At 44.0% G+C, this 13,862-nt stretch overlaps 2 protein-coding genes and 1 pseudogene across 2 annotated transcripts; 2 read left to right on the forward strand and 1 right to left on the reverse strand.

The window, feature by feature from the left end:
• Positions 1–3,411: 3,411 nt before the first annotated feature.
• On the forward strand, positions 3,412–4,895 carry LOC112073281 (extracellular calcium-sensing receptor-like). The gene has a single exon (XM_024140611.1). The coding sequence runs from the start codon at positions 3,412–3,414 to the stop codon at positions 4,141–4,143; it is 732 nt and encodes a 243-aa protein (XP_023996379.1). The 3' UTR covers positions 4,144–4,895.
• Positions 4,896–6,387: 1,492 nt separating this feature from the next.
• Positions 6,388–7,129, reverse strand: LOC112073282 (vomeronasal type-2 receptor 26-like). Its single transcript, XM_024140612.1, has 2 exons — positions 6,983–7,129; positions 6,388–6,810 (listed from the first exon to the last, which is right to left on the reverse strand). Exons 1-2 carry the CDS (start codon positions 7,127–7,129, stop codon positions 6,388–6,390), a joined length of 570 nt encoding a protein of 189 aa, XP_023996380.1.
• A 5,741-nt stretch (positions 7,130–12,870) lies between these two features.
• LOC112073283 (extracellular calcium-sensing receptor-like) overlaps positions 12,871–13,862 on the forward strand; it is a 30,347-nt pseudogene continuing 29,355 nt past the window's right edge.

Below are 13,862 nucleotides of genomic sequence, written 5' to 3' on the forward strand. Positions count from 1 at the left end.
AATGTCATACTGACCTGCAGCTAGAACGTGTTTTAAGTTTTTATTATGGTTAATCAGAAGGCGCAGTGATTTGGCTGTTCTGAAACATGAGATAGTTTGCTTCTAAAACAGTTGACAAAGTGGGTTTGGGTCAGTCTGTGTCAGTTTGGTGTCAGATTGATATCTTATTGACGAGGACGTTGACTTGTGCTGACTTTTGTCCGTTTGCAATAAGTTTTACAGTGATGAACCATCACCAAATTGACAGGTTGAAATCAACACCACGATCGATGGAGAGGCACCGCTAATCACTGCCGGCCATCTGAGTTCCAACGGCTAGTCAATGGGCATATCTGCAGTATATAGAGCATGTAAAATTCGTGATGGTAAATGCCATTGTAAGACATTCTTTAAGAGTTGTGTTTTCTAACTGTCGTCCAGTCTGCTGGTAGGGCACAGAGTTAGTGAAACAACCAGGTCTGACGATCTCTACTCAGCTTCATCATCTTCCTCCTCCCTCCCACTACAGCAAGAAGAAAGACAAAGAGAGTATAAGGGAGGAGAGAAGAGAGAGTAGAATGGAGGAGGCATAGATGGAGGAAGAGGAGAATAGTGAAGGGCAGAGGAGAATGGAGGAAGAGGACTTAGCATGAATGGGAAATAGGCAAAGGAGAATGGGGAAGAGCATGGGTTAATGGGGAAGAGGAGGAAAACATGCACTAGAAAAAAATGCACAGTGACAACAGAGGCCAGAGTAGAATGGGAAAGAGCAGGGAAGAATGGGGAAGAGGCAAGAGTAAAGGGGAGAGGCCAAAGAAAGAGACAGGAAAGAGGCATAGAGTAGATGGGGAAAAGGCATGCGTGAATGGGGAAGCGGATAGGGAGAATGGGGAAAGAGGGCATAGGGAAGATGGGGAAGCATACGAAATGAGGGTAGAAAGAGGCCATAGCGAGAATGGGGGAAGAGGTGAGAGTAAATGGGGAAAGAGCAGAGTAGAATGGGGAAAGAGATAGAGTTAAAATGGGGAAGAGTGACGGAAACACATGCACAGAAAAAAACGAACAGTGACAACAGCATGGGAAGTAAATTGGGTGTCCATCAAAGTGACAGTTTTACACCCCCACAGTGTCACCGTTACACCCCACACAATCACAGTTTACACCACGTGGCTTACTTTACCCCACAGCAACCTATTACACCCCGATATATCACAGTTTACAACCACAGCATCACAGTTTACACCCCACAGCATCACAGCTTACCCCCACGCATCACAGTTTACACCCCAGCTCACAGCTTACACCCCCACATCACAGTTTACAACCCAATAGGAAATCATCACAGTTTACACCCACAGTATCACAGTTTAAATCCACAGCATCGCAATTTACATCCCACAACATCACCGTTTAAAACCCACAAGAAGGGCATCACAGTTTACCACCAGGAAACATCACAGTTAACACCCACACGGAAGAACATTCACATAATACAATACAACCGATCAAACAGCTTTCACTGACACACTAAAGGTTAGGAGCAGGCCTAACCACACACAGACACACAAACACACAACACACACGACACACCTCCACAAAATGACCCGCAAAACCATCTCTTAAACCTCTACACTGCACACGCGTCAAACTCATTCCATGGAGGGCCGAGTGTCTACGTTTTCGGTCACCCTTGTTATATGAAATAGGTCAGCTTAATAGTAAGGAACTCCCTCCCCTGGTTGTCTAGTCTATATTGAAAGAGAACGAAACAAACCGCGACACTCGGCCCTCCTGGATTGAGTTTGACACCCTGCTCTATGGATGTTCCCTAAACCTGATTGTTGTGCTAATGTAACTAGTTGACGTTGAAACAAAGCCAACTTTCCGGACATAGACATATCTGATATGGGCAGAAAGCTTCAATTATCTTAATCTAAAAGTAGTGTCCAATTTACTAGTAGCTTTACAGGAGAATACCATGCTCTTTGAGGAGAGTGCACAAGCAACAACAACTTTTATCATAGCAACTGTTTGATACATTCACCTCTTAGGTAAATAATGTACTTACATTCAGAACTTTGCTCTGATTTGCTCCTGAGGGTCCCAGAGATACAATGTCGCAAGTTTTGTTGTTTGATAAAATACATTTTATGTTCAATGTAGAACTGGGTTCTACAGTTTGACTCCACTGCTGTCTGGCTCACACCACCCCGCGCCGGCCATTAGATGTGTGAAAGTTAATGTATAAGCTAATGATCCATCATGTATGACATTATGGGAGTATGTAAACTAAAAGATATAATTACCTACATTTTATATGTCTCTATAGTTAGGTACTGAACAAGTATCAAATAACAAATTCGTCAGATTTTTTGCAAAACACCTGGCAGCTTGATACAACATCATTGTGAGTAATGAAATTCTTCACTGATTAGTCTGAAACTTTGTACCACACTGGTGCCATCTGGTGGCAAAAATCTAAATGACACCAGAATCTATTTGAAAGTATGGCCTTCTCTTTGCATTTCAAGATGGCATGTTTTTCTGTTGTAATCTCTTTTACCAGATCTCCTAAATTATTTCAAATTCCACAAACTTCAAAGTGTTTCTTTCAAATGGTAACAAGAATATGAATATGCATATTTTAAACCTCTAAGGATCTTACCCATTTTTTCATTTCTCGCCTAAAAATGACATCCCAAATCTAACCTGTAGCTCGCAGACCTAAGCGGATATGCATTTCTTTATAGTATATTCTCTCGCCTGCTTAAGCCGGTAGCCAGCTGCACCAATGTACAGCAAAAACACCATTCACCTTATACCTGTCGCTGCGGTCACCAGCCTCCACAAGGAAGTTGCTACAGCACGATGAGCCAAGTAAAGCCCCCCGGCCTAACAGTTCCCTAACACACGGAATGACGCAGGCCTAATTGTCCTGGTCCTATGGACTCCAGTCACCGCCGATTCGAAGACACGCCTGGGATCGAACCCGGGTCTGTAGTGCACTACATCACTAAATCCACCACAAGCACTACATCACAGTGCTTAGACCACTACCCACACAGGAGCCTGTACCACCTTTTTATTAGTATATTGTACATTTCATCCAAACACACCTTTCATGTACACTATTTTTAACATTGCTTGTTCTAAATTTGTATATTTTTAATTCCTTGTTGTTGAGTTTATTGTTATCTATTACTGCACGGTTGCAACATAAGCTTTCTTCACCCACAATAACATTTAGCAAAATGTGTACGCAACCAATCAAAATTAGATGTTTTTATGTATTTGTGTGTCTCTCAATTCATCACAGCCTCATTATTAGCCTGCAGCTAGAGAACCCTTAACAGACACCGAGCAATAAATGGTACATTTGTAAAGGGCGAGGAGAGAGGGGGAGAGGAGGAGAGAGAGGAGAGAAGGAGAGAGATGAGAGGGAAGAGAGTGATCAACAACTCTGAGCTGAGCTTCCTGCTTCTGCTGTCACTCAAACTCTGCTTCCTGTGCTCGCTGCTGTTCATTGGCCGGCCCCGGCTGTGGACGTGTCAGCTGAGGCATGCAGCATTTGGTATCAGCTTTGTTCTCTGTGTCTCCTGTATACTGGTGAAGACAATGGTGGTGCTGGCTGTGTTTAGGACCTCTAAGCCCGGGGGCAATGCTAGCCTGAAGTGGTTTGGTGCTGGGCAGCAGAGAGGAACAGTCCTGGTTCTCACCTCATTCCAGGCTGCTATCTGCACAGCTTGGCTGGTTTCAGCCTCTCCAACTCCACACAAAAACACGCGCTACCATAWTGATAAGATTGTATATGAGTGTGTGGTGGGGTCGGTAGCAGGGTTCGGAGCGTTGTTAGGCTACATCGGCCTCCTGGCGTTCCTTAGCTTCCTCTTGGCCTTCCTGGCTAGGAATCTTCCAGACAACTTCAACGAGGCCAAGTTCATCACCTTCAGCATGCTGATCTTCTGTGCTGTGTGGATCTCCTTCGTCCCTGCCTACGTCAGCTCTCCTGGGATGTACGCAGATGCTGTGGAGATATTCGCCATCTTAGCTTCCAGCTTTGGCCTCCTGGTGGCTCTGTTCGGCCCAAAGTGTTACATCATCCTGCTGAGGCCAGAGAGGAACACCAAGAAGGCTCTGATGGGCCGGGCCACAACCAAAACATAGGGAGAATCTCTATTAAATCTCTAATTTAATTTCCTTGATTCCTCACGTCCTCTCTCCTGTCCTTCTTCTCAAAACCCATTGGATGAGAAGGTTAGGGGGAGCGGGATATCTAACCTTCTCATTCATTGGGTTTTGAAAAGGAGACCGAGGTAAGAGGACACGAGGAATCATAGAAATGAAATTGAGGTTCTCCCATAGGCTCAATACCATAACAACAGTTTACAGTGGATTCCTCTCCTTGTCTTCTTCACGTACTCTGTGCTGATCTGATATGTGAACACTAGGTGGAGGTACWATGCCTGCTAGGGATTTGCTTCACACTCTTTCATGCAAAGAAAGGAAAGGAGACATGTATAGTAACAGAGTATGATGGTCTCAAATAGTTTGAAGTAGCTCCTTTTAGTTTCCATTTCTGTTTGTAGTTTGATGGCATTAAATCAAATCAAATCAAAGAGATTTTATCGTTCTGTTAGTACCCTAGTGATGTGTAATTGATTATAATTATGATGTTCTGTGACTAAATATTAATCACATAATAAATGATTTCTTTCCTTGGGCTGTTAAGTAGGCTTTAGATTGATTTCATGTGTCTGTGTGCGTGGCTTTAATCTTCTAAGGGATAGGTTATCCCCYATGAGTGGGTTTCTGCATCGAAAAGCTTTCGATTGTATCATCACATGGTGTGGAACATCATAACTTCCCTGTTCCTTCTAAAGGATTCTGCTGCCACACTCATTCACCAATTAATTAATTATTCATTAATGCACATTTTAATTTAATAAAACATTCTGACTTGAAAGGAGTTGCTTGAATGTGTTTTRATTGAACCGTTGAAAATTACAACGATACTTCATTTAAATATCAGGAAACTGTGTCATATGGAAAAAAAGAATTTCACACCTTATAAAATGTGAAAAGAATGAACATTTTTAATTAACCATATCTAATTAAATGTATTGGTTTTCAGAACTGACTTTCAGGGGAGAAATGGATGTCATTAAAGTCTATTGATGATGGTAAAGAAGAGTCATGTTGTGTTTCAGAGGAGGAAGACGTTCTAAGTGGTGACTCARTGTTGATTCAATGTAGACTCACTGTTGACTAACTATTGATTCACTGTTGACTCTACCGTGAGTCACTGCTGACTCACTATTGAATCATTAGAAACATACACTACCAGCAGGTTAGGAAAGTCCTGTTCATGTGTGTCCATCAACTTTAGTTATTGTCTGTTATATATGTAACTTGCTTGTAAGTATTATACAATGAATCATGTCATTCTTTGTTAAGTATTTKACATAACTTAACCCCATTCCGTACAAATGTGTGCAGCTGCAACATTCAAACGAGGCTAGAAAGAAAACTAATGGGACTGTAGCGACTGTGTTGACTTCAAAATCGGGGGTGTGAACTACGTTTCTATTCAAGCGTTGATCGACATGGTGATGGCTCTATAGTATTGGAGAAAAGTTGAAAAAACGGACCCTCCGTTACATCGTGACGCGTCATGWCGTAACATACAGCACGCATAAAGCAACTATTTCTGTCTTACAATCTCTCTCCACCAGGTGTAGCACTTCTCTCATCGTTTAAAAACAAAAAATGGACAGTGACGGGTAAGGGGGGGGATACCTAGTCATTTTTTGCATCATCATTGCATGCGATCATCATTCTCAAAGCCGCTGTTTACTTCTAAGATCACTTTAGCACCGCCCTAAAAGCCGATTCAAATTCGACACAAACCTTCAAATAATAAAAGTAATGACACATTATAGAAACTCTTTATAGTGTATTTATTTAATTTAGAGGCGATAAGCGTGATAAGTTGGACAGATCGAGTGAAAAAAAGCAATTTTCCCCACACAACATTCTCCTTCTCCACTATCACACATTAGTTTCGCTTACCCACCCAGCCATTTTTTAAGACCCGACGGGGCTCGTTGCCTTGGTTGAATTATGGCAGTAAACCGGCAGCGTGGGGGTCAATGTAATTGATTCTGTTGAAAGGGGAGAAATTTTGCTTTACAATGTATTGACATTACAGTTGATCTGGAAGAATTACGTTTTTGGGGCGCTAAATAAGGTCAATTGTACGGACCAAGGCGATGTACAAAAGTGAGTGAGTTTACGTTACAAAACAATAGTGAGATTGGAGTGATGAACAAAAACACATGAAGGACTATTTATTTGACTCTGTGTTTCTTGGTGGTTTCTAATTGGACATCATATATTTGTTGGTGGTTTCTAAATGGACATCATGTGTTTCTTGGTGTTTCTCTCTGGTCTCAGGAGGATGTTGTAACACTTTGGCGCGAAGATGCAGAGCAGTAACCCAAAGCTGGAAGCTAAGATGGCGAAAATCTCCACAGCGTCTGCGTACCTCCCAGGAGAGCTGATGTAGGCGGGGACGAATGAAATCCACACYGCACAGAAGATCAGCATGTAGAAGGTGATGAACTTGGCCTCGTTGAAGWTGTCTGGGAGTTTCCTGGCCAGGAAGGCTAAGAYGAGACAGAGGGAGGCCAGCAGGCCGATGTAGCCCAGCACCAGAGAGAAACCGACCARAGGGCCAACCTCACACTCCAGGATGACCTTTGACCCCTTGAGGCCTAGGTCACAGTAAGGCAGAGGAGAGCTCACGGACAGCCACACGGCACAGATGATCACCTGCTTTTACAAACACAATTACAAACTCAATTTACTTTCCTTATAAATTATTGATTAGAAGCAGGAAGCTCAGCTCCGAGTTGTTGTCCCACACCTGCAAGGGTTACACATACATGGTACCGTAGAAGAATTCTCAATATGATCCCATTCAACACTTTATTGAAGATCTTACCAGAGAGGTGTTGCGGTGGTACACGGCAACAGTGGTCAGGGTGACGCCCATGACGTCGTTGAAAYAGAGGAACTCGAGCTGACGAGGGACGCAGGCGGTCCGATGGCTGTTGGACCAGAACTCCAGAGGACAGCGGTCACATTGCATAGAGCCTGGGAGATGGAACTKATTASTATAATGARTYAAAAGCATCATTKATTATTCAGTCTAATAATTCTTAAGTAAGCATTAACACACAACAGACTGTGGGAATAACCATACACCTCAGTGATGTGAGAAGGCCGATGATATTCAGTTCACTGACCTGTGGTGTTGCTGACCTCTCCCTCAGCACAGGAGATGCAGTCGAATCAGCAGACAGGCTCTCCCTTCCTCCTGGCTACACGGGTGCCTGGGGGACAGCTGTCACTGCACACTGACACAGGCACCTGTACATGCCATGAAATTAATTTCAAATGAACAAAACCATTCATTTCATGTTTTAACATCAAAGTACATTAACCTATGGTGTAAGGAAAAAAGAACCAGCCATTTATKTACCGTAGTTTACGAGAAATAATTCAATGTCAGTTCGGTAATGTTTAAAGATTTGTTTCGTTTTTTTAAGTTATAGATCCAGCTGCAGCYTGTTCAGACAAATCCGTTYAGGCGGTTTTCGGAGCTCTACGTGAAGTCTGTGATTTTCTGAACTCACACACACAGTCAATGGGGGTTGACACAGTGTGAGGCTTAAAGACACACAGAAGCTGCAATAGTTACCTGCGTTCAAACTATCAAAGAACCGTCAGACCTGGAGCTCAGAAACGTTATATACATGTTCTAGAGCCTAAGTCAATAGTGCACGGTGAGTTATGTGGCTCTAGAAGGTTCTCAGGCTGAGAAACAGCCTCGTCCATTTGCAATGACTTCAATTCATGTTGATCAATGCGAAAATGACGACATTTAGAAAAGTCCCAGAATCACAAGAATAGGTGCATTGAATCTGCATCGGCCCTAGAGACGGACTCTACGGTTTCTGTCAGATAGCTCATTCGGGGACCCCGTAGCAAAGCCCGGAAAAAGTGAACTTTCAGCACTAATTAAGATTGCGGGTCTGACTCCGAAAGAACTATCGAGCCGAAACTCGMGGTCGCCTCAGCTAAGCCTACACATAATGTCAGAACTGGACCCGCAGCTAGAACGTGCGTGTATTCATTTTTTATTATGGTTTAAACAGAAGGCGCAGTGAATTTTGGGCCGGCTCTGAAATATGTGATTGTTGGCTTCTAAACGAGTTGGACAAAATGGGTTTGGTGTCAGTATCAYTTTGGTGTCAGAATGATATCTTATTGACTGATGGACYTTGACTTGATGGCTGACTTTTGTTTGTTTGCAATAAGTTTAAACAGTGATGAACCATCACCAATTTGACAGGTTGAAATCAACACCAATGAGTGATGGAGAGGACCCACTATCACTGCCCGGCCATCCTGAGTTCAACGGGCCAGTCAATTGGGCATTTCTGCAGTATGTAAAAGAATGTCAAATTCGTGATGGTAAATGCCCATTGTAAGACATTGCAAATGGACAGCCGTACACTTGGTAATGTGAACGGGTTACTAGGAGCAAATATTTTAAATGGTTGTTAATGCCTTTAAGGGGATGTAAGGGGTCCATGGCTGGGTAGGGAGCACCCCCCACCCGTGCCCATCCAACAGAGGGCGCATCTGGTCATTTTGGACGTTTTTCACAAAATCAAAAAAAAATGTCAGTCCCACTTCTCTCATATTGCACCAACGAGCGATGGAGAGGAACCACTATCACTGCCCGGCCGTCCAGAGTTCAACGGGCCAGTCAATTGGGCATTTCCAGCAGTATATTAGAGCATGTGAAATTCATGATGGTAAATGCTCATTGTAAGACATCTTTAAGAGTGTGTTTTTTCTTACTGTCGTCCAGTCCCCGCTGAGGCCACAGAGTTAGTGAAAACAACCAGGTCTYACAGATCTCTACTCAGCTTCATCATCTTCCTCTTCRTCCCTCCCCTACAGCAAGAAGAAAAGATAGAAAGAGTATGAAGGAGGAAGGAGAAGTAGAATGGAGGAAGAGGCAGAGTAGAATGGAGGAAGAGGCAGAGAGTAGAATGGAGGAAGAGGCAGAGAATGGAATAGATGAAGAGACAGAGAGTAGAATGGGGAAAGAGGCATAGAGTAGAATGGGGAAAGAGGCAGAGTAAATGGGGAAGGAGAGCATAGAGTAGAATGGGGAAAGAGGCATAGAGTAGAATGGGGAAGAAGGCAAAGAGTAGAATGGGGAAAGAGGCAAAATAGAGTAGAATGGGGGAAAGAGGCAGAGTAGAATGGGGAATAAGAGCATGAGAGTAGAATGGGGAAGAGGCAGAGAGTAGAATGGGGAAAGGGCATAGAGTAGAATGGGGAAAGAGGCATAGAGTAGAATGGGGAAAGAGGCAGATAGTAGAATGGGGAAAGAGGCAGAATAGAGAGAATGGGGAAAGAGGCAAGAGTAGAAGGGAAAGAGCTAGAGTAGAATGGGAAAGAGGCATAGAGTAGAAGTGGAGGAAAGAGGATAGAGTTAATGGGGAAAGAGGCATGTATGAATGGGGAAGAGGACGGAAACACATGCACAGAAACAAAGCACAGTGACAAAACAGCATGGGAAGTAATGGAGGTGTCCATCAAACTGACAGTTTACACACCACATTGTCACCGTTTCACCCCACAGAACATGGTGTAACACCAGCCACAGCATCACGTTTACAACCCACAGCATCACAGCTTACACCCCACAGCATCACCAGTTTACAACCCACGAGAGTCCACCCGTTTACACCCTGATCAGATCACCAGTTTACACCCCACAGCATCACAGTTTACACCCCACAGCATCACAGTTTACACCCCACAGCATCACAGTTTACAACCCACAGGGAATGGCATCACAGTTTACACCCCACAGCATCACAGATTACACCCACAGGAAAGATTATCACAGTTTACACCCCACAGGGAAAAGTATCACTGGGAAATACTTAATACAGACCAGATCAAACAGCTTTCATTGACACACTAAAGGGATATGGAGGCAGGCCAACAACACACACACACACACACACACACACAAACACACACACAAACACACATACACACACACACAAACACACACACCTCCAAAAAATGACCCGCCAAACCACACTTCTTAAATATGCATATTAATATTATTGTTACCATTTGAAAGGAAACACTTTGAAGTTTGTGGAAGTATGAAATGAATATAGGACAGTATAACACATTAGATCTGGTAAAAGAGAATACAATGAAAAACATGCATCTTTGAAATGCAAGAGAAAGGCCATACTTTCAAATAGGAGTCTATGTGTCATTTAGATGTTCGCCACCAGATGGCACCAGTGTGTGTACAAAGTGTCAGACTAATCCAGTGAAGAATTACATTACTGCACAATATGTTGTATCAAGTCTGCCAGGTGTTTGCCGAATTGGTCAATTGATACTTTTTCAAGTACTTAACTATAGAGAACATACAACAATGCTATGGTAATATATATTCTTTAGTTTACACACTCCCAGAAATGTCATATGTAACCGATGTGAAATGGCTAGCTAGTTAGCGGTGGTGCGCGCTAATAGCCTTTCAAACGGTGACGTCACTCGCTTTGAGACTCGCTTTGAAGTAGTGGTTCCCCTTGCTCTGCAAAAGCCGCGGCCTTTGTGGAGCGATGGGTAACGATGCTTCATGGGTGTTAGTTGTTGATGTGTGCAGAGGGTCCCTGGTTCGCGCCCGGGGCGAGGGTACGGATTAAAGTTAAACTGTTACATTGATGCTGTTGACCCGGATCACTGGTTGCTGTGGYAAAGGAGGAGGTTGAAAGGGGGGTGAATGTAACCGATGTGAAATGGCTAGTTAGGTAGCAGTGGTGCGTGCTAGCAGCCTTTCAGTTGGTGACGTCACTTGCTCTGAAACCTTGAAGTAGTGGTTCCCCTTGCTCTGCAAGGGCCGCGGCTTTTGTGGAGCGATGGGTAACGATGCTTCGTGGGTGACTGTTGTTAATGTGTGCCGAGGGTCCCTGGTTCGTGCCCAGGTCGAGGCGAGGGGACTGAGTAAACATCGGTTACACATACATGATGGATCATTAGCTTATACACTAACTTTCACACATCTAGATGGCCGGGCGGGATGGGTGTGGAGCCAGAGACAGCAGTGGGGTCAANCTGTTGTTAATGTGTGCCGAGGGTCCCTGGTTCGTGCCCAGGTCGAGGCGAGGGGACTGAGTAAACATCGGTTACACATACATGATGGATCATTAGCTTATACACTAACTTTCACACATCTAGATGGCCGGGCGGGATGGGTGTGGAGCCAGAGACAGCAGTGGGGTCAAACTGTAGAAACCAGTTTCTAAATTTGAACATAAAAATTTATTTTATCAAACAAAATTATGCTARATTTTATCTCTGGGACCCTCAGGATGACAAATCAGAGCAAGGTTACTGAATGTAAGTACATTATTTACCTTCAGAGGTGAATGTATCAAACCAGTTGCTATGATAAGTTTTTGTTGTTGTGCACTCTCCTCAAACAATAGCATGCATTTTCTCACTGTAATAGCTACTGTAAATTGGACACTACAGTTAGATTAACAAGAATGTAAGCTTTCTGCGCATATCAGATATGTCTATGTCCCGGAAAGTTGGCTGTTGTATACAAAGTCATTCTAGTTACATTAGCACACGTTAGCAACAACAGTCCCGGTTTAAGGGTACCCATCCTCAATTTTCACCTAAAAGGACATACCCAAATCTAACTGCCTGTAGCTCAGGACATGCATGTTCACTCACCCGCTTAAGCCAGCTGCACCAATGTGCGGGAAGAAAAACCATTCAACTGATGTCCTTAGTCAGCCTGCAGTCACCGCAATGAGCCAAGTAAAGACCACCCAGTCCAAACAATCCCGTAACACGAAAGACGCAGGGCCAATTGTGCCCTGCCCTATGAGACTCCCAGTCACACCCCTTTGTGAGACAGCCTGGGATCGTACCCGGGTCTATAGTGACACCACAAGCACTGAAATGCAGCGCCTTAGTCCACTGCACCACTCAGGAGGCCTGTACACAACTTTTTTATTATTATATTGTACATTTCATCCAAACACACATTTCATGTACACTATTTTTGACATTGCTTGTTCTAATATTTGTATATTTCTTAATTCCTTGTTGTTGTTGTTGAGTGTATTGTTATCTATTACTGCACTGTTGGAACATAAGCATTTCATTACACCCACAATAACATTTTGCAAAATGTGTACGCAACCAATCAAATTAGATTTTATTTTGATTTGTGTGTGTGTGTCTCTCAATTCATCACAGCCTCATTATTAYCCTGGAGCTAGAGAACCCTTAACAGACACCAATCAATAAACTGGTACATCTGTGAAGGAGGGAGAGAGGGGGAGAGGGGAGGAAGGGAGAGGGAGGGTGAGAGAGGGAGAGTGAGATATAGAGAGGGAGAGGAAGAGGAAACGGAGAGGGAGAAAAACAGCTCACCTACAGGACTAGAATGGTGTTTGTTCTTCACTGGTTGCACTTTCGTGTGGCAACAGTTCACATATTGTCTTTCTCTGACACTCCCACATCTCATCTCCTACCTGCAACTCTGACCCCTCCCCCACCTCCTCCCCCTAACACTCCTGCTCCCTACCCCAAATTCCCTCCACCCTGCATACCCCGCCTCCTCCCTCCACTCCCCCCCAACCCTCCCCCTGCAACCCCCTCCCCCTCTCCCCGCCTTATAGTGTCAACCTCCACTGAGACTATAAAAGAGAGGGATTAGAGAGTAAGCAAGAGAGAGAGGGGAGAGACAGAGTACAGCTATGAGGGTCAGGAAATATATGAACCTTTACCTATCTATAATCATGATACTGAACTCCTCATCTCTGAGCCTTCTATTGAACTACTCCTCTGCCTCATCCTCCTCCTCGTCCTGTCYTCTGCGGGAGCAGTTCAGTCTGAATGGGATGTACCAGAAGGGTGATGTGATTCTGGGAGGTCTGTTTGAGGTCCACTACTTCACTGTGTTCCCTGAGCTATCTTTCACATCAGAACCCCAGCAGCTCTACTGTGAGGGGTGAGTATTCATCTACTGGACTGGACTGGATGTGTGTCTGCACCTCTCCTAAAAAGGACAGATAGACATCCCTACTATAAGAAGCCTCACTATGATCAGTGTTAACCAACCCTGGTCCCGGAGATCTACTGGGTTCGTGTTACTTACACTGGTGAATAGTACATTTGAATAGRACATTGGTGAATAGTACATTGCGATCTCAAAATATCTGTGAAATAATTGTGTGTATTCRATTGTTTTCAATCATTATTCCTGTTTTCTAAGCAAATGTACCTTTAAGATAAATCTATTTTATTATCTATCCTTGACAAAAGTAATTTGTTTTCTCCTCTCAACCCCTTAAGACAACACTCTCTCACACACACCCCTTAAAAGGTGCACAGGGTTCAACACCTCTGGAGTGATTTAAAACATTTACAAATTGATTGAATGTTCCTTTTCTCTGTCAGTTTTGACAGTTTTGGTTTCCAGCAGGCCCAGACTATGGTGTTTGCTGTAGATGAGATCAACAGAAACCCTGACCTTCTGCCAAACATCACGCTCGGATACCAGCTCTACGACAACTGCCTGAAGCTGGGAGTATCGTTCCGTGCTGCCATGTCATTGGCCAGTGGGACAGAGGAACAGTTCCTATTGGATGAGACTTGTTCTGGGTCACCCCCGGTGCTAGGGATTGTGGGAGACCCAGGGTCCACACACTCCATCGCCATCTCCAGTGTCCTAGGGCTGTTCCGGGTTC

Source organism: Salvelinus sp. IW2-2015, unplaced genomic scaffold (assembly GCF_002910315.2).
Source record: "Salvelinus sp. IW2-2015 unplaced genomic scaffold, ASM291031v2 Un_scaffold2207, whole genome shotgun sequence".
In the NCBI taxonomy this organism is placed as follows: Eukaryota; Metazoa; Chordata; class Actinopteri; order Salmoniformes; family Salmonidae; genus Salvelinus; species Salvelinus sp. IW2-2015.